The sequence below is a fragment of the Aplosporella prunicola genome, assembly GCF_010093885.1.
Source record: "Aplosporella prunicola CBS 121167 unplaced genomic scaffold K452scaffold_25, whole genome shotgun sequence".
Taxonomy (NCBI): Eukaryota; Fungi; Ascomycota; class Dothideomycetes; order Botryosphaeriales; family Aplosporellaceae; genus Aplosporella; species Aplosporella prunicola.
The window spans coordinates 557891-575038 of NW_022983553.1; the positions used below are offsets into that span (position 1 = coordinate 557891).

Sequence of the window (17148 nt, forward strand, 5' to 3'; positions counted from 1 at the left end):
GGGTCCACAGATCCATGCGTGAGATCCATTGCCCTAATTAGGCGAAAACTTCTCGGAGCTTCCTTACCGCTGGTGTGTGAGCTTGGCCTTGCTTAGCGCCTCCAGCGGCTTGCACCCGTGGGGGCTGTTACCCGTTCCTGTACGACATGCCCTGCGGCATCCATTGCTGAAATTCTCAGCGCCACACATAATGTGGGAGCCAAGCTGCACAGCCTTCAGCTGAAGCCACGGAACAACCCCCGGGAAGCTTCAATCCTACTTAGGCAATTTTGCAGCTCCTATCCAGGCCTGTCAGCTCCTTTGAATCCAACATCTCATGATAGAGCTCCATTTTCAGCCACAACTGGGCGAAGCAAAAGCTGCAAAGCCGGTCATCTCCAAGAATACCTGGGCTGTTGCCGTGTTGGCTCCCAAACGGTAAACCTTGAATCTATTGATGGCGCAAGCGCTGTTGGTGAGGACGCTTAAGCCCAACACTGACCCTACAGTCTGAAAGTGAAAGAATGTATATAGAACCATGTGTTTGTAGGATAGTGAGGCCCCAATCACCATCCACTCAAACTTATCTCATTACACTCTCACTCACCTCATTATCATCACCCTCACCGATATGTTCGCCAGGATTCTAGCGGCGCCATTGCTTTGCGCTGCTCTGGTGCAGTCTGCCCCGCTTACCGCGCGCAACGAGCTGTTTGCGCGAAAACTTCTTGGTTCTTCCTTCGGCGTCCCGCAGGATGCGACATTCGATTACGTCGTCGTTGGCGCCGGCAACGCTGGACTGACAGTGGCTGCACGGCTTGCCGAGGACCCTAGCGTGTCTGTTGCAGTCATCGAAGCTGGCAGCTTCTACGAAATCGAGAACGGAAACTTGAGCCAGATCCCCGCTTACGATACCAAGTGGACTGGTAAAGATGCTGGTGATGTGAACCGCGTTGACTGGGGATTTGTGACGACTCCGCAAGAGGTAAGCTGCTCAAAGGAAATTTTGTATCGGTCTTGCGTTTTAACAGTGCTCTAGGAGCTGTTGGACAAGAAGGTCCACTACGCCCGCGGAAAGACGCTGGGCGGCAGCACAGCGCGAAACTACATGGCGTACCACCGCGGGACGGAGGGCACGTACAAGAAATGGGCCGAGCAGGTGGGGGATTCGAGCTACACCTTCGAGAACTTTGCGCCATTCTTCGAGAAGAGCTTGAACTTCACTGCACCCAAAGACAGCCGTGCCTCGAATGCCACGCCCGAGTACGACTCGGATACACTCGGCAAGGGCGACGGTCCACTGTCGTTGACTTTCTCCAACTACGCGAATGCCATGGCCTCGTGGGTGCAGAAGGGGTTTTCTGAGATAGGCATTCTGCCTCAGAAGGGCTTTACGAGCGGTCAACTGAACGGATCTTCCTATGTTCTCGAGAACATCGACGCTACTCTACAGACCCGCGAGTCGTCCGAAACTGCCTTCCTTGAGCCCGCTCTGGATAAGACGTCGCTGATGGTGTACCAATCGACATTGGCCAAGAAGATTCTCTTCGACTCTGAAAAGAAGGCAATCGGCGTTCTTGTGGATTCCGATGGGCTTCAATACACCCTGTCCGCCAACAAAGAAGTCATTGTCTCGGCCGGCGCATTCCAATCTCCGCAGCTCTTGATGGTGTCCGGTGTAGGCCCCAAGGCCACTCTCGACAAGCACAACATCCCCATCGTCGCCGACAGGCCTGGCGTCGGGCAAAACATGTGGGACCACGTGCTGATGGGCCCAAGCTACCGAGTCAACGTAATCACGTCGTCGGCGCTTTCGGACCCGGCGTTCCTGGCCGAGGCCGAGCAGCTGTACAACGAGCGACAGGAAGGCATTCTGACGAACTCGGGCGGCGACTTCCTAGCCTGGGAGAAGATCCCGGCGCAGATGCGCGTGGCGTTCGACAACGACACGCTCGGGGCCCTGGCGTCGCAGTTCCCGGCCGACTGGCCCGAGGTCGAGTACCTGAGCATGAGCGGGCACTTGGGGTACCAGGAGAACTACGCACGCGACGCCCCCAACGACGGGTATAACTATGCGACCGTGTCGACGGCGTTGGTTGCGCCGCTCTCGCGCGGTACCGTTGATATTGCGTCGGACGACATGGCTGACGCGCCTGTTATCGACCCGCGCTGGCTCTCGCATCCCGCTGATAGGGCTGTTGTCGTTGCTGGCTACAAGCGCGTGCGCGAGATGTTTTCCTCCAAGGCCATGGCGCCCGTCCTGATCGGCTCAGAGTACTTCCCGGGCGAGGAAGTCAAGTCCGACGACGAGATCCTCGACATTATCCGCAAGACGGTGAGCACCGTGTACCATGCCGCGTGCACGTGTAAGATGGGTCGCGAGTCGGATAAAAACGCCGTGGTGGACACGAAGGCGCGTGTTTTTGGTGTGGAGGGCTTGCGCGTTGTCGACGCGTCGGCCTTCCCGATTCTCCCTCCCGGCCATCCTGTTGGCACTATTTGTAAGCGACCTGAATGCACCGTGAAAAGAGCCTGAAACTAACATGTCTCGCAGACGCCTTGGCTGAGAAGATTTCCGACGACATTTTGAACAAAAAGGAATAAAGTGACTGGGCTGTAATCCGTAGATATGAACAAAGACTCGTAGAATGTTTCTATAGATTTCCTTGCATAGAACAAAGAATAAAGCGCCTTACAAATCCGTGCGACACAACACAAAATTCCCGTGCGTAACAGAATCCCCACATCCATGTCCTTGACGGCGTAGCGCCGCACGCGCCACCTTAAAATGTCTTACATGCATACGGACTAGTAACTAGCGCGTGGGGGATTTACCAACGCCTGCGATGCATCATCTCGCCAGCTCGCGCCGCCCCGTTGGTGCCCGCAAGGCGTAAGCACTAGCTAGCCATTTCAAGCCCGTGACGGGAGCGGCAGCCTAGCCGACAGCGAAGAAGGTACACCTTCCTGTTCCAGACATCGCTCCGCCATCAGCCCTAAATCAGCCCTGCATTCCTTCGACTGCAACACACATGCATGCTGACCAATGTTCTTGGGGTCCAAAACCTCAGCTGCGCCTCATGTTGCTCTTATAAAATGCTGGAGAGTGTGCCTGCTTCACTGCTATCCATCTTCTCACAGCTTTCTCATCTCTCTTCCACTTGCATAACACTTCCGCACCTTTCTCTACTCTGCAAACCGCTTTCCCACCTCTACCTATCACTCTATAAATCACTCCCTCGTCTCTCTCCCACTGCAAACCATTTCTCCACCCCACTCCCGCACAATGACTACCTACCTCGTCACCGGCGCCTCCCGCGGCCTCGGCCTCGCCATAGCCGAGATCCTCGTCAACAAGACGGACACCAGCAAAGTGTTCGCCGCGGCGCGCAGCGAATCCGCCGGCATCAAGAAGCTAGCCAGCGAGACCAGCGGCCGCGTCGAGTTCGTCCAGCTCGACATCACGTCCGAGGAGAGCGCGAAGAACGCTGCCAGCCAGGTGGAGCAGTCTTTGAACGGCAAGGGCCTGGACGTGCTCGTCAACAACGCCGGCATCATGAACTACACGCCCAACGGCATCGACACGATGTAGGTCCCCAGACTCTGTGTACGTATTTTTCTTGGCTAACGCAAGCGAAAAGGAACGATCTCGACGAGACGTTCAAGATCAACGTCACCGGCGTGCACTACGTTACCAGCGCCCTGTTGCCGCTCTTGAGGAAGGGCAGCTTGAAGAAGGTCATCAACATGTACGCTGCCCGCTGCCAGGCACCCACTCACTCACTGTCCTATGAAAAGCTAACACATCGCTCCAGCTCCACGACGCTGGGCTCCATCGCCATGGCTCCCACCTACAGCGTCTTCCCCGTCCCGGCCTACAAAGTCTCGAAAGCGGCGCTCAACATGCTCACCGTGCAATACGCGCAGTCACTCGCCGACGAGGGCTTCGTTATCGTCGCTATTGCGCCCGGCGTAAGTGCCCCTATCAAATACAAGTTTCCATAACTCTATGGACGTCCCTTGCCCGTTTCGCCTTTTGGGGGGTTTGAGAGATCAAGGCTAATGTCTTCGCACAGTGGGTGCAGACAGACCTGGGCGGCGAGGCCGCCGACCTCACGATCGAGCAGAGCACCAAGTCCATCACGGACATCCTCGCCCGCGTGGATGCAAAGGACAACGCCAAGTTCTTTAACGTCCATGTTCCGGGCTGGGAGCACGCAGACGGCTTGAACCAGTACGATGGCGCTTGCCCTCCGTGGTAGGTGCGCGGCTGATGGTGCTTTTGTCTGTGTCCCTCTTTTACGTAGAATATGCAATAGATTATAGACGCGGTGTTTTGTTGGTGTTTGTCGGGCTGCAAATTGGTACATGTGTTACTATTGCCTAAGGACTTATAAGTGAGATGGAATGGCGTGCGTACGGTTTTAGAAATTGCAGGGTAGTGGATTGTTGACATTTTGTTTTATACACTGCTAGTTTACAAGCCTGCCCAGGCAATCCCAGCATCACAATATAACCATTATTCATTATAACCCATGACCCAAGAGCAACCACTCTTCGTCCCTTCTTCCACTTAGTCAACAAAAAGATCCTCAGCGGTAGCCACCGCCTCACGCTTATCGTTTGCGCCGCAGCGGTTGACATCGCAGTTGACGCAGCAGCGCTTAGCAAGCTTGGCGGCGTCGTCGGCGGCGGGAACGTCCCCAGCAGTACGCTCCGCCTCATGGTTTTCTTTGGTGCCGCACCGGAGCCTCGGGTTCATGCTGTTGACCGTGCAGCGCTTGCTGAGCATGGAGTCCTCGATGAAAATGTCCTCCACCGTACGTACAGCCTCACGCTTGTCATTGGCGCCGCACCGGAGCCGAGGGTTCATGCTGTTGACCGTGCAGCGCTTGCTGAGCTGTGGCTGCTCGACGCCCGAAAACGCGTCGTCCAGCGTGCCGAAGACGGCGCGCTTCTCTGCCGCGCTCGCGCCGCACCTAGCGTAGGGGTTGTCGCAGGTGATGCAGCAGCGCTTCTGGAAGTGCGGGTGGTCGGCTCCGGCGAGCGCGTCTTCGAGCGTCGGCACGGCCTCACGCTTGTCGTTGCTGCCGCAGCGGTTGACATCACACAGGATGCAGCAGCGCTTGCTGAGGGAGGGGTGCTGGGGGAGGGTTAGTGCGGGTTTTTGTGAAGTGGTTGGGCTGGAGGACGTGCGTTGTTGCTCTCGATGGGGGTGGCTTGGCCGAGCATGGCGGTGCCGAGCATGATGCTGGCGCTGATGATGGAGGTATAGCGCATGGTGGCTTTGGATGTGTGTGTTTGAGTGGTGGGTTTGGTGAGTGACGAGACAGTTGCTGATGTAGGTAAATCGACATTGTGTTCAATGTTCTTATATCCAAGCAGTGTTGTACCGATATCGGTGAGCGCGTGAGTTCGTATTTGCTTGATAGCAACTCGATCCCCATCCTCTATAACGTAAGAGCATCTGCTGCCGAACGCCTTGCAGCATTTTCTCCGATTAATATATTAACTTTGACTGAGGGAAAGTGCGCATGGGTATAGTCATTGCTCTAATAGAGACAACAACGCAACAGCAAGAGACGGAACAAGATACGCCACACAGACATACAACGAGAGGAGGGAATTGTACTCACAGCAAGCAACTTCAGAGCCAATCCCTAAACCGCTGAACTTACACTTACAGCGGGGAAACACGGCACTCGTTGGATCCGCCCTGCCTAGGTACAGACACGAGACGGCCCGAGAGAGCAGGCCATGATCGGCCATCTGATAACCCAATCTCAACGTTGTCCGACTGGCATCCGGCCCGATTATTTTTATCTGATGCTCGGGGGACGCCGCCCGTCGGACGACGTCAGGCCCGAATATCCGGGGAAATGCGGAAGGTGTAAGCGCTTGCGAGGTGTTACTCGTACGTACTCGTAGGTTGGTGGTTGTCGTGTCTGGGCTCTGCTGTAAAGGGCTCTGCTGCAAAAAAATGTCATCGTCATCGTCACATGTTTAAGCGAGGTGCCACAACGCGCGATCGTGGGCGCGACGCGGCGACCCATCTCTCCCCCGCCGTAACACTGCACCACCGCCCTCCAGGCATGATGCTTTTGCACCTACAAACACGCCACCCAGTGAGGCAGCGGCAACCTCTATCGAAACATGGCTGAGCGGTGTCGCCGACGCCCACCATGGTCTTCACTGGCCCTTGACCCGCGCCCGCGTCAAGACGCACCCGGAGCCTGTCTCGCCACCAGGAACTGCAACGTTAACCATGGGCTCGGCGGCCAGCCTTGAACACCCTACACAGACCTGAGGACTACCGCCTATGCCGTCGCAATTCTCATCTATCGCGCGAACAGCCTGACGCGTATCAATCGCGCGACGTGCGCATACGCTTGACCGCTTCTGCGGACGACGCGACTGGATTACAGGATGGCATAGAGGGCGTTGGATTATACGGGAGCTGCTATACTCAGGCACCGGGATCATGCTGGGAACTCTCCAGGTAAGCGGTCATTGGACTGTGATTGACAAGGCCTTTGGACAGGAAACCATCACGGCAGCTTTGCCCTTGGGCTTGACTCCGGAGTACGCCTGGCTCCCACAGGCCGGGCAAGCCAGAATGTGACGGATATTTGTGGGAGACGGAAAGAAGGCTTCCCGACAAGGCCCAATCTTTTACAATTTTGACAGATGCGCGCGGCGCGCCCTGAGCTCCTCCCGACTGTCGAGAGCCGCGAGGACACAACCGTGGAAGCAGATCTGGCCATCTCTATCGCTGTCGATGCACCCAGCACCGCGCTAATCTACGATGCGTTATACCTGTCACATCCCGTCGTGTCACAAAGCCAGATGTCGGACGAACGCGTACGACAACTGGGGAGTTCAAGATGAGGACTTGGACATACAGCTCATGGGTTGGATAATCATTGGCATGAATTGGAAACTCCACATCTCGTACCGGGACACGACCACCGAAGGTGTTGCCGTGCCTCGGCAGGTTCATGTGGGTAGTTTTAGAGACTTGTTAGGATCTCAAGCTGCTCAGGACTGTGGCTGCGGTGGAAATGGGCAAGGGACGAGTATCTGCATGCGTTCCAGGACATCATGGGTTCCCGGGTGACTGGTATCGTATCTCGGGTTTTTCAACGAACGCCACATTTGATTGGAGCTTCAGAGGCGACTGCGCACGTCTGTGCCTGTCTCCGAGTAAGTTTGAAAAAGTCCTTATCCCTGTCTTGTATAAAATCAAGCTCCATAACGTAGAGCTAGCTGGGAACCGCGGCCTTTACGCCTCGCAGGCGCCGATCGAATTACCCAATGCGGATTAAGATCTAGTCCGTTGCTTGCCGGCGCGGTACTAGTCAGGAACGGGCCGATTGGTGCTTTGCAGCAGGATGATGCGGATCAAAAGGTGAGAGATATTGTACATAACGTTGTGTTGCGATGCTGTAGACGCGCGCGCACGATGGCAAACTGTGATTGGGGTGGCTAGGCGAAGTGTTATTTTTCCTTTTTGTGTCGCTGTTGCTATTGCTCGAATGCGGAGGGAATGCTTCCGGAGCATTCTATCTCAACTTGTTGGATCTCTGGCTGCTCCTCTTTCTCCTGAGATAAGTATTTTGGTGTCAACTTGTCCTTACTATACGTAACCCCTCTGAGGGACTGGTCCTCTTTCGGCAATCCGGAATATTCGTCCCGCCTAACATTGTCATCATCGTGGCCGTCCACGTCTTTTATCACTTTTCAAGTCCTCTGCTAAGTCATCGGCTTTTAAGATAGTCTTTTACTTGCCTTTGGTCTCTTCCCCGCTGTCATGTTTACACGAGTCGGGTCATTTGTTTTGCTATTCTCAAGCCCCATATCGTTGACATGTCTATTATAAACTATTGCTAGGACCCTTGGGTATTAGCTAGGTGAAAGCGATTTTAAATCCTTTATGCTCGATGCGAACAATTTCCCCCTCACATCTACCGGGTGGTACAAACTGAATTCGAGACTCCATGAAAAACAGGCCACAGACTACAGCGACAAACGTAAACGCCATCCCAAAGGACATCAAGTAATTCATATCCTCCTTATAAAACTCCAGCGCCGCGCAATGCTCCCCAAGGACAGCAAGCAAACCAGACAGGCAAGTAATAATTCCTTTTAGGCCAATTAGCGCTGATAACAGCACAACTTAAAAGGTCCTACTTACCGAGTTCGCGTGCTTTAGGAAGGCTGAAAATGATCAAACGAAGGAACAGAAGGAGCAACAAGACTCCACAAACCACAGGGATCCCTGTATCGCAAGTCAGTATACACAACACCAAATATAATGACTAGGTCAAAATACAGTCATTGAACTGCCCGCCAAATGACTCCCGCCACTCCTTCACCGTTCCTCGAGCACGGCCTTGTACAGCACGCCGCTAATGCCGGCGCCGAAAAGGGTCTCGAAGCCATCCGCGCTCGCGTCGCGAAGTGCCTGCCCGCTTCCGATCTGCTAGACGGCGACGCGGCAGGCGGCGAGCTCGGGCACGGCGTCGTAGCGCGTGACGAGGATGTCGCGGAGGTATTCTCGGATTGCGGAGGCGCTGGCGGTGGTGCTTGGGAGCGCCATTGTGGGACTTGAGAGGATGTTGGTGGTTTGGTTTGGTGCGGTGCGTGAGGGATGGGGGTTTTTGTATGGCTAGGGTTGGTGACAGGTGGCGTTCTTGGTTTGCGCTGTGGTACTGGGTAGGCAGAAGTTGGTGGTGCGCAAGAATGATGTGCTAGCGGCATAGGATTTGCGTTTGGATGAAATACAAACCAGGTGTTTTCTGGACTAGCTCAGCGAAGTGAGAATCGTGTTGTTTACCGTCTTTGCAGCTTCGCTACCTTAGACTGAAGTGATTACGAAGATCTGTCATGTCTAAGTATCGACCCGGAGCTGAGCTTCGACAGCAGGAATCTGCAGCGGAAATTGTTCTCCACCGTTTCCTGCATATCTGCTGAAGACTGTAAAACTGTTGTGGATAGTTCCAGGCAAGCATATTTCATACCAACGACTTTGCCTCTAAGTTCTCTGATACGAGCAGCAGTGAAAAACGGTTGTGCTGCTCGTAGTTGCATTATAAGTACTGATATACTTTCTGTAGATGCGCATCTCGTTAAACGGCTTGGTAAGACAAGCAATATGCAGTGTTGGTTAGCCCCACAATTGCTTACAGATCACGATGTGTAGACACGTATGATATTACACGCGCTGAGGTGAGAAAACGATAAAGCGGAAAGGGTCTCGTAAAATGAGAGTGGAGAGACACATTCTATTCAACGGAAATCTCGGAAGTACGAAGAGAGCATTGGAAAAGTTCGAACAGAAGTCCATAGTCATTCCATATGGCCATTCTAGACTTCTCACTTTATAGTTTTTATCGCGTCTAAGGCAGGTCTGTAGCATAATCCTTTTACTCAATTACTTAGGCATAATGAAACGGTTTGGAGTTCAATGAAGTCGGCGACTATGGATCCGCCTTCCCGCGAGCTTCCGCCAAATCCTACATTTTAGCTAAGCAAGGCAGCCATCATCTCAGCTGATATTCCTTTTGAATGGACGGCATCGTGTATAAAGTCTCGTTTGATGCCGGTGTCACCAAAATCTATCAGTTAGCACCGCTAAGCCGCTCTTCTATTATCAGGGTACAAAATGCCTCCGTTTCTAGAAACTGATATTGAAAACTCCACCTCCGTCGAGAGGCCCACCACGGATCCCGATCCGTTGTTTTGGTGGAACACAAGCGGTCATGACCTCACCAAGATGATGCAAGAAGCAAAGTACCCGGAAACCGTCCAGCAAAACTTTCTGGGCTTCTACCGCGACACGATCTGCCCACTGCTGGGAGCTCGACCAAATAGCAGCTCCATCGGAAGTGGACTGTCTCGGGACGGCAATCCATTCGAGTACAGCTTCGAGCTGAAAGATTCCGCTGCAGGCCAAACCGTTCGTTTCTGCGTCGACCTTTCCGAGCTGCGTCCCTCCAACAAGACCAACCCTCTCAGCATCGAAGCGACGCAGAAAGTCGTAGATGTTCTTCAAACAACAACACCCGGCTTCGACAACAAATGGTACCGTCACCTCAGTCAATGGTTCCTGCACCACCACCTCCCCGCCTCGCAGCAACAAGATTTGATCGCCAAAGCCGGGCAGCACACATCACTGATCCTAGGTTTCGACATCCGCCCAAACCCTCATGAGCTGGACAGCCTCCCCGCGCTCGCGAAAATCTACTTCACGCCCTGCGTCGCCGCCGCAGCTAAGGGCATCACGCGCTGGCAAGCCGTGCGCCAGGCAATCCGACACCTGCCAGACGTCGGCGCGCACCCGAATATCTTGGCTTCGCTGGCCAAGATCGAGGACTACCTCGCCGACAAGCCGCAGCATTTCGAGCATACTGCACGGTACCTGGCTACTGACTTTGTGGCGCCGGCGCAGTCGCGCTTGAAGATCTACATGCGCTTCCCCTCTGCTGACTTCGATGCGATTTGGGACTTCTACACGCTCGGCGGACGGATTCCGGGGTTGGCTGATGATAAGCAAAAGCTGAGAGACCTTATGCAGCTCATATCGGGTGGTGAAAACAGCGGCGCTGACAGGGAGATGGAGAACCCGGATAAGTACACCGCTGCGCGCAAGAAGGCGACGGTTTTGTACTTCTCGCTTTCTCCGCGAAGCCCCTTTCCGGGGCCGAAGGTGTATTTTTGCCCTGCCAACACGGCAGCTAATGACGCGGTAATTGCGCGGGGCTTGGACGCTTGGCTGCGCAAGTACCAGTGGAGCGATGGGGATGTCTCGATCCAGGACCGCATCGAGAGTGTTTTGTAAGTCCTTCTCAGCCCAAAACAACTGGCATCCCCGTGCAGCTGCTCACGGAAAATAGCTCGCACAGAAAGCTGGAGGACAAGACGGGCATCTTTACGTTTATCAGTGTTGGAAGAAAGGACGACCCTGCGAAGAAGGGACTCAGTCTGCAGGCATACGTCAGCCCGGAACTCTATGCTGATAGTAGCCGTGTGTCGGGGTATTCGGTATAAGTCTGTGTGTTTACCTCGAAATCCATTTGTGCTTGTTAGGAGCAGGTAAACATTGAAAACACTGATTCAGTAGTTGGAAGAATGCTTTCGTTTGCTCTGAAATTTTGGTATAGTTAAACCTCCTGACTAACTCCATCGCTTCCCGCTATCAAAAACTCCATCCCTTTCCATTTTGTAGCCAATTCCCATTGCCGCTTCAGTGCTCTCTTGTTTATTGGGTAGAATAACGCCCCCGATGAGATTGCCGGCGCTTCTCGACAAACTTTTGTTGATAACGAATCAAGAAGATGAGAATAGCATCATTTAGTGCCTTCTCGTTCGAACTGCGAAGAGATCTAGGACTCCGAATGATCGTATTGCGGAAAATTTTTACAACTTTTTTGAGCATAGTTGTGCCATGCCTCGAGATCGCAGCCGCAAAGAGATCTAGCATGTACAACAGAAGATTCCTGTTCGGCTGCGGTAGCCTGTCGAGAAGCGTGTAGTAAGCTTGGAACAGGCCGTCGGTGTCGAAATCCTGGCCTTTGGTGCTCCCAGAGTGCCCAGAGTGGTGGAGATATGCCTCGCGAAATGCCGGACAAGAGGAGGAGGGGATAACTGTGTCGGGTAGCGTCAGGAGATAGCGTAGGAGTATGTAGGAGGCTTGGTGATCGGCATTTTTCTGATGCTCCCACTTTAGTTGAAGACCGTAGCCTCTGTCTGGGCTGTCGAATTCCTGCTCAAGCTGTTCCAGGAGAGGATTCGACGCAAGGAAGTTCTTTTTCGGATCAACAAGTGAGAAGGCATAAAATTCTGTTCACGCATTAGCATATCCGATAGAATAAACGCATTCGAAGCCTTGTGTATCATGCCAGAACATACCTGTCTTTTTGAGAAACTCTCCGCAGCTGCCGACGACGACCGGAATACGCCCATCGGACAGAGATGCGCCCATTCCGTCTTCCAAATCAAGCTCGACATGCGCGTACTGGATGCTGACGCCGAGTGGCACTCCCATGACACGTCCGTTGCTTTGAGCCAGGTCATTCGACAGCTGGCCTCCGGTTTCGCTGTCATTAGTCCTGACTGGCTTCAGTTTCGTGAGAAACTGCTTGGAAAGAGTTTGGATTGCCAGTTTAGACCGCCGTCTTGATGAATCAGTGTAGCTTGGGTCTGATCCATTGGAGTTTTGGCTTTGTCGGCTTGCCCTCGACCATCGGTTGTGGTTTGACAGAGGTCGAGCGTTTTTAGTAGCATTGCCGCCTTCATGGGCCGGCTCTGGTTTTCCTGGCAGGCCATTTACTGTCCGAGGTTCAGCTGCCGCGGTGGATCTCCTTCCAAATACTTCGTGAGTAGAAGCTGTGTCGTCAATGGCCGCGACATCCCCGAACGGATTTTCAATCTGGGGGCTCGGAGGTGGATAGTCGTAAAAAGAGGTGTTGTCGTTGTCTGTATTGTCCCGAAATGGTCCTTCGTTCCGCGCTGCGGTTGATGGCATGTTGTATAGATGAGGAGTACCCCTAATCAAACTCTGAGTCAGACAGAGACAAGGGTTTCAAAGAAGAGCTCCGGACTCTTACGTTGCTTGCGATTTGTTAATGTCAACTACCAGTATTATGCTGTTACGTGCAATTGTAAAGGATTCGAGGAGTGGGACAAGGTAGGAGGTTGACAAACGAACGATAATTATAGACGGAGAAAGTGGAGCCGGAAGCGCCCTAATTTTAGTTTTCGTGAGCGCTTACATGCTTTCGACTTAGCGTAATCCTTCAGCCGCCGAAATGAAACAACCGAGCCGGCTGAAACTTCCTTACGTTAGCGCAGTTTCTCTGAAAATAGATGATTAGTTTCAGCTTTCAGCTCCAGAGCAGCAGCATCCTCATTGTGCAGGAAACAAAAAGTCCCGCCGGAGCATGAGCAGTAGTGTCGATAGGTGAAAGTAATGGACGTGATTTGGTTCCGCCGTGGAGAGCATGTCATCTTTTCAAACCAAGGTAAAGCATTCCCGGTCTGTACGGAGATCACGGATCTCTTACATTAGAAATAGAGACAGTAGTTTAGAGTAGAGTTAGAGATGATAGTGTTAAAGGGTGACGAAAAATGATGATGATACGTTGCCAGCGCCTCCGGGTCGCGAATAAGTGTTGATATGGCTCGGGCTAGCTTGAATCGAAATGACGAACACGAGAATTAGGAATGAACCCAAAATAGAGCTTGCAATTTGAATGATAGGAGTATACACATATACCTTATTGAAACCGTTCAAATTTCCAATTTTGTACCCTCTTCTCTGACCCTTGCCCTAACTCCTCCCTCTTTTCTTTGCTGCTCCGAGCATTTTACGCTTGCAGCCAATCCAATTCTATGTTACCATGGTTGAAGAACCTCGACGATCTCCTTTTTGACCTTGACATATTCGCTCACAAAATCCAGCAATCGGTTCTCCTCTGTGACACAGGCTTTGTTCAACTCGAGAAGATCTGCGTACCTCAAGACCTCCCGATACAAGTCCTTCAGACCTCGAATTTCGAAGTAGTTTTTACAGCGGAGAAACGCGAAATCAATCGCCACTAGGGTTGGAGCGGCGGTCGCGCTTTCATCGTTCAGGAAAGTTTTGAGCAACCATACAATTGGCCATGCTTGCCCGGCCCGATAGCCTAGAACTGTATCCAGATGCCGAAACTTTTCTCTTTCTTGCTTTAAACCCCGGCTGTCGATGAGCCATGATAGCCTTCGCTCATCGAAGGCATGCCAGAATTCAGTGAAAGTGCACAACGGCGGATGCACTAGATGACTTAAACTCCCCGCCATATCTTCTAGAGGTTTAGAGCCAAAGAGAAGCCGCTTATAGAGGTTACTCAATCTCATTTCTTCGAATTCGTCCTGGCAAGTGCAAAACCCGAAGTCGAAATACGGTCCAGGGATCTCTGGTGGGGGATGGCATCTTCCTCCTGTCATCGAGAAGAATATGAAAGTGTGAAGCTGTACGCGAGGAATTGGACGCCGCTTGTCCTTCTAGATTACTGTTACCTATGGAGGTATATATGCTGCTATCTAAAAGAACACGTTTTCTCTTTAGTAGTGGTAAATGAGTAGTGCAGGGGTAAGGCTGTTGTGTAATAACTAAATAATGAGGCTGATAAACGAGAGTTATCGGAGTGATCCTGGCTGATACACCCCCTTTATAATGGGCAATTTGATGCTTATTATGATAAAAGAAATAAGCTTCTGAGATGAATAAGAAAATCCGAAAGAGTTTGAGAAAACCTAAAGAAAATAATCTAATTTGATGTGGTAAAGGAATATTCGCTATTCCGTACTTAAGAGAAGATGTTTAATATTTCTAAGGTTTAGCTGTTTGATAAACTATTAGAATCTTTACGTTGGTAAGGCCTTTGTTAGGCTATCTGCGACTATCTCGGCTGATAGAGTCTATTAAAGTTTAATATGTTAGTTCTGAATTTCCTAGCGTAACTAATGCTAATAGATATTAATATGTCGAAGCCTTGTAACGAGTTTAGGTATAGACTCCTCGAGTAGACGTATAGTTTGCCTATTGTCGTACTGGATGAAAAGGTGATGGTCTAGACTGAATTGAATTTGTTAGAAGAGACGCTCCTACTAAAGGAGTTCTTTCGTAGTTGTAGATAGTAATAGAAATTCGGCTTCTATACTAGAGGTTATAACTATTCTTTACTTTGTAGCTTTCTAATCGATTAGTCCTTAGAATAGCTGAAAGACGTATCCTTGTAAAGACTTTCTCGTATCTAGGTCGTTTGTAAATAAAGTATCGCTGTATACGAGGAATACGCTTTATTAGTTATTATAGATTCTACTAAACTCGATTGCTAGATGTTTAGTCCTAACGAGATATTAAATTACGCGGTTAGCTAGCTATAGGTATCTTTAAGACAGATTTTTTAGGTATTCTACGAGCTTGCTAGAGGCCTAGGCGATATCTAGCCTAGTAATAACTATAGCGAAGTTGATCGATCTAATTCTTTATTAATAGGTATAGATCTCCTAGTCTGAAGCTTGAGAAGTCGAAGCTTAAATATCTTCTACGGGTAATAGTATTTACGGATATTTCTCTAAGTTAGCGTTGAATTTGCTTACTAGCTTGTTAATATAGGAATCTTAATAGAGCTAAAGCTTTCTCTAAGACCTATCTCGAATAATCCTAATTGCGAGAAACTATTCGAGTTCTCCTAGAATTCGAAGATTATAGATATTGAGAATCTTCTGCTAGAATTATAGGACGTGGGATTTATTTTCTTAAGAATAGATAACTGTAATGTTATTAATGAAGAAGAATAGTAGTATAAAATTATTTTAGAAGAGATAGTTAACTCCTAGAACCTGAGAGAGCCTAAGATTATGTAGAGTTACTAAGAGATAGTTGTGCTAAAGTGCCGGCGATTATTTAAGTCGGTATAGAGCTTTTAGTAATTAAAGGATAAGACCTAGTTAAATGTCTTAGTATTCTTCGAGTAGATAGATTCCTTCTAGGAGTTCGTAGTAGGTGTCTTCGTCGATAGGACTATTAATAAAAGCGTTAACTACGTTATACTACCTTGTCTCTAAATCGAAAGCGGCTGTAATTACTATAAGATATCTAAAGGTACGTGCTACTAAGGTTACTGCGTAGGTATCTTATTCTATAATCTATAAATTACCTCTAACGTAGAGTCTTACTTTATATTTAATGAGATATCCTTTAGTGTCGAATTTATACTTAAATACCTATATGAGCGGAATAACTTTCTTGTTTGCTTAGGTAGCTGTGCTGCGATTAATATATTTCTATATGTTAAGTTTTATGAGACTGCGAAGTTCGAACTTAAGAGCTATAATAAAGCCTTAAGCTTTAGGATGCTTAAGTATTTATTTAAAGGTAGTTAGTTTAGGCGGTAGTTAATCTCTATAAATTCTGTTCGAGTTTAAAAGATCTTTAGAGATATTAAGTCCTGCTGTAAAAGCGGTAAAGAATAGAGTATTTAGAGTTTCCTAGATTTCTATAAGTGCTGCGGAATAAGCCTATTTTCTGTTAGATCTTCGTCTTCCGTCGTTTACCCCCTTAGGTAGGATATTGTCTGTAGTTATCCTGCCTAAAATCTAATTTGCGCGAGGTACTCTGTTGCCTTAAGAAGTACCTGCTGGAGCTGGGGTATTATATTATACGGGTAAAAGAGGCGGTAGTGACGATTAAGCTGGTTAGGTTTTAGGCTCTAGTTCTGGAAAGGAGTATTCTTGTAAGGGAATTGAGTCTTCTGTTAGGCTTAGAGTCGGGAATCCTAGATTAGTTTAATCTGATGATTGTTCTTAAGTTTCTAGTATTTGTCCTGAGCTACGAGGTTGTCCTAGGGTAACGGTAGTTTAGCCTAGAATAAGAGGTTCTTTAATATCCTCTTCTTCTTATTATAGAAGTAGCGGAATATCTAGCGTTTGAATTAATTATTACCCTTCTTCCTAAAGTAGTTGAGTAAGATCTGGATCCTCTAGCTTGTAGAGTTCGTCTTTATTAAAAATGATATCTCTAGTTCTAATAACCTTGTGTTGACTAGGGATCTAAATGCGAAAGATATTTGTAGAATTATAGCTAATAAGATATCTAAGGTGAGTATATTCTATAAGCTTCTAGCTTCGTGCTATGTGCTTCTTTAATGTATAGGCTCTATAGCTATAAATACGAAGATATGAGAGATTTAGCTTATTGCTAGTAACTACCTAGAAAGGTATTTTCTAGTCGAGTTTGTTCTGTGGCGTACGATTATAAATGTAGCTAGCTACCTTGATTATTTCTAGCTAGAGCGATTTAGGGAGGTTTGCGCTAATTCTTATAGCTCTTACCTTAGTAAGTAGTATACCCCCTAATCTTTTAGTATATCCGTTTTATTCTAGCGTATTTAGTATAGATAGTTCGAGAGTAATTCCCTTACTTTAAAGAAAAGAATACGTCTCTAGACCTAGAATTCTTTCTCCGTCGGTTCGTAGGAATACTATATTTTACTTATAGCGAGTTTTAATTAGTTTAATAGTAAACTAAAGAATTTCCTAAGTATCTACTTTGTTTAGATAGATAAAAATAAAATAGAAGCCTTTTTACGTATAGGTAAAGTAGGATATCTACTTATCTCCGTT

General features: G+C 49.5%; 7 protein-coding genes across 7 annotated transcripts; 3 read left to right on the forward strand and 4 right to left on the reverse strand.

Moving 5' to 3' along the window:
- Window positions 1-549: 549 nt before the first annotated feature.
- On the forward strand, window positions 550-2583 carry K452DRAFT_278013 (GMC oxidoreductase; the record flags this gene model as incomplete). Its single annotated transcript, XM_033539348.1, has 3 exons — window positions 550-964; window positions 1019-2480; window positions 2534-2583. Exons 1-3 carry the CDS (start codon window positions 611-613, stop codon window positions 2581-2583), a joined length of 1866 nt encoding a protein of 621 aa, XP_033393893.1. The 5' UTR covers window positions 550-610.
- Window positions 2584-3265: 682 nt separating this feature from the next.
- Window positions 3266-4241, forward strand: K452DRAFT_235146 (uncharacterized protein; the record flags this gene model as incomplete). The annotated part of the gene is made up of 4 exons (XM_033537407.1): window positions 3266-3567; window positions 3621-3728; window positions 3795-3951; window positions 4056-4241. The coding sequence occupies 4 exons, from the start codon at window positions 3266-3268 to the stop codon at window positions 4239-4241; spliced, it is 753 nt and encodes a 250-aa protein (XP_033393894.1).
- A 311-nt stretch (window positions 4242-4552) lies between these two features.
- K452DRAFT_361635 (uncharacterized protein) lies at window positions 4553-5426 on the reverse strand (the record flags this gene model as incomplete). The annotated part of the gene is made up of 2 exons (XM_033546436.1): window positions 4553-5236; window positions 5373-5426. 2 exons carry the CDS (start codon window positions 5424-5426, stop codon window positions 4553-4555), a joined length of 738 nt encoding a protein of 245 aa, XP_033393895.1.
- Window positions 5427-8350: 2924 nt separating this feature from the next.
- K452DRAFT_301542 (uncharacterized protein) lies at window positions 8351-8578 on the reverse strand (the record flags this gene model as incomplete). Its single annotated transcript, XM_033542452.1, has 2 exons — window positions 8351-8443; window positions 8498-8578. The coding sequence occupies 2 exons, from the start codon at window positions 8576-8578 to the stop codon at window positions 8351-8353; spliced, it is 174 nt and encodes a 57-aa protein (XP_033393896.1).
- Window positions 8579-9754: 1176 nt separating this feature from the next.
- On the forward strand, window positions 9755-10819 carry K452DRAFT_235057 (uncharacterized protein; the record flags this gene model as incomplete). The annotated part of the gene is made up of 1 exon (XM_033537403.1): window positions 9755-10819. One exon carries the CDS (start codon window positions 9755-9757, stop codon window positions 10817-10819), a length of 1065 nt encoding a protein of 354 aa, XP_033393897.1.
- Window positions 10820-11103: 284 nt separating this feature from the next.
- Window positions 11104-12657, reverse strand: K452DRAFT_257120 (uncharacterized protein). Its single transcript, XM_033538423.1, has 3 exons — window positions 12588-12657; window positions 11890-12527; window positions 11104-11820 (listed from the first exon to the last, which is right to left on the reverse strand). Exons 2-3 carry the CDS (start codon window positions 12503-12505, stop codon window positions 11240-11242), a joined length of 1197 nt encoding a protein of 398 aa, XP_033393898.1. The 5' UTR covers window positions 12506-12527; window positions 12588-12657; the 3' UTR covers window positions 11104-11239.
- A 717-nt stretch (window positions 12658-13374) lies between these two features.
- K452DRAFT_339426 (uncharacterized protein) lies at window positions 13375-14259 on the reverse strand (the record flags this gene model as incomplete). The annotated part of the gene is made up of 1 exon (XM_033545299.1): window positions 13375-14259. Exon 1 carries the CDS (start codon window positions 13963-13965, stop codon window positions 13375-13377), a length of 591 nt encoding a protein of 196 aa, XP_033393899.1. The 5' UTR covers window positions 13966-14259.
- Between the last annotated feature and the right edge of the window lie 2889 nt (window positions 14260-17148).

What these genes read in the sequence shown, in the direction of transcription:
- K452DRAFT_257120 (XM_033538423.1), bottom strand. Translation starts at nt 12,505, where the DNA reads ATGCCATCAACCGCAGCGCGGAACGAAGGACCATTTCGGGACAATACA. An exon ending in AGAGTTTCTCAAAAAGACAG is followed by an intron (nt 11,821 to 11,889) that starts GTATGTTCTGGC and finishes ATGCGTGAACAG; the next exon opens with AATTTTATGCCTTCTCACTT.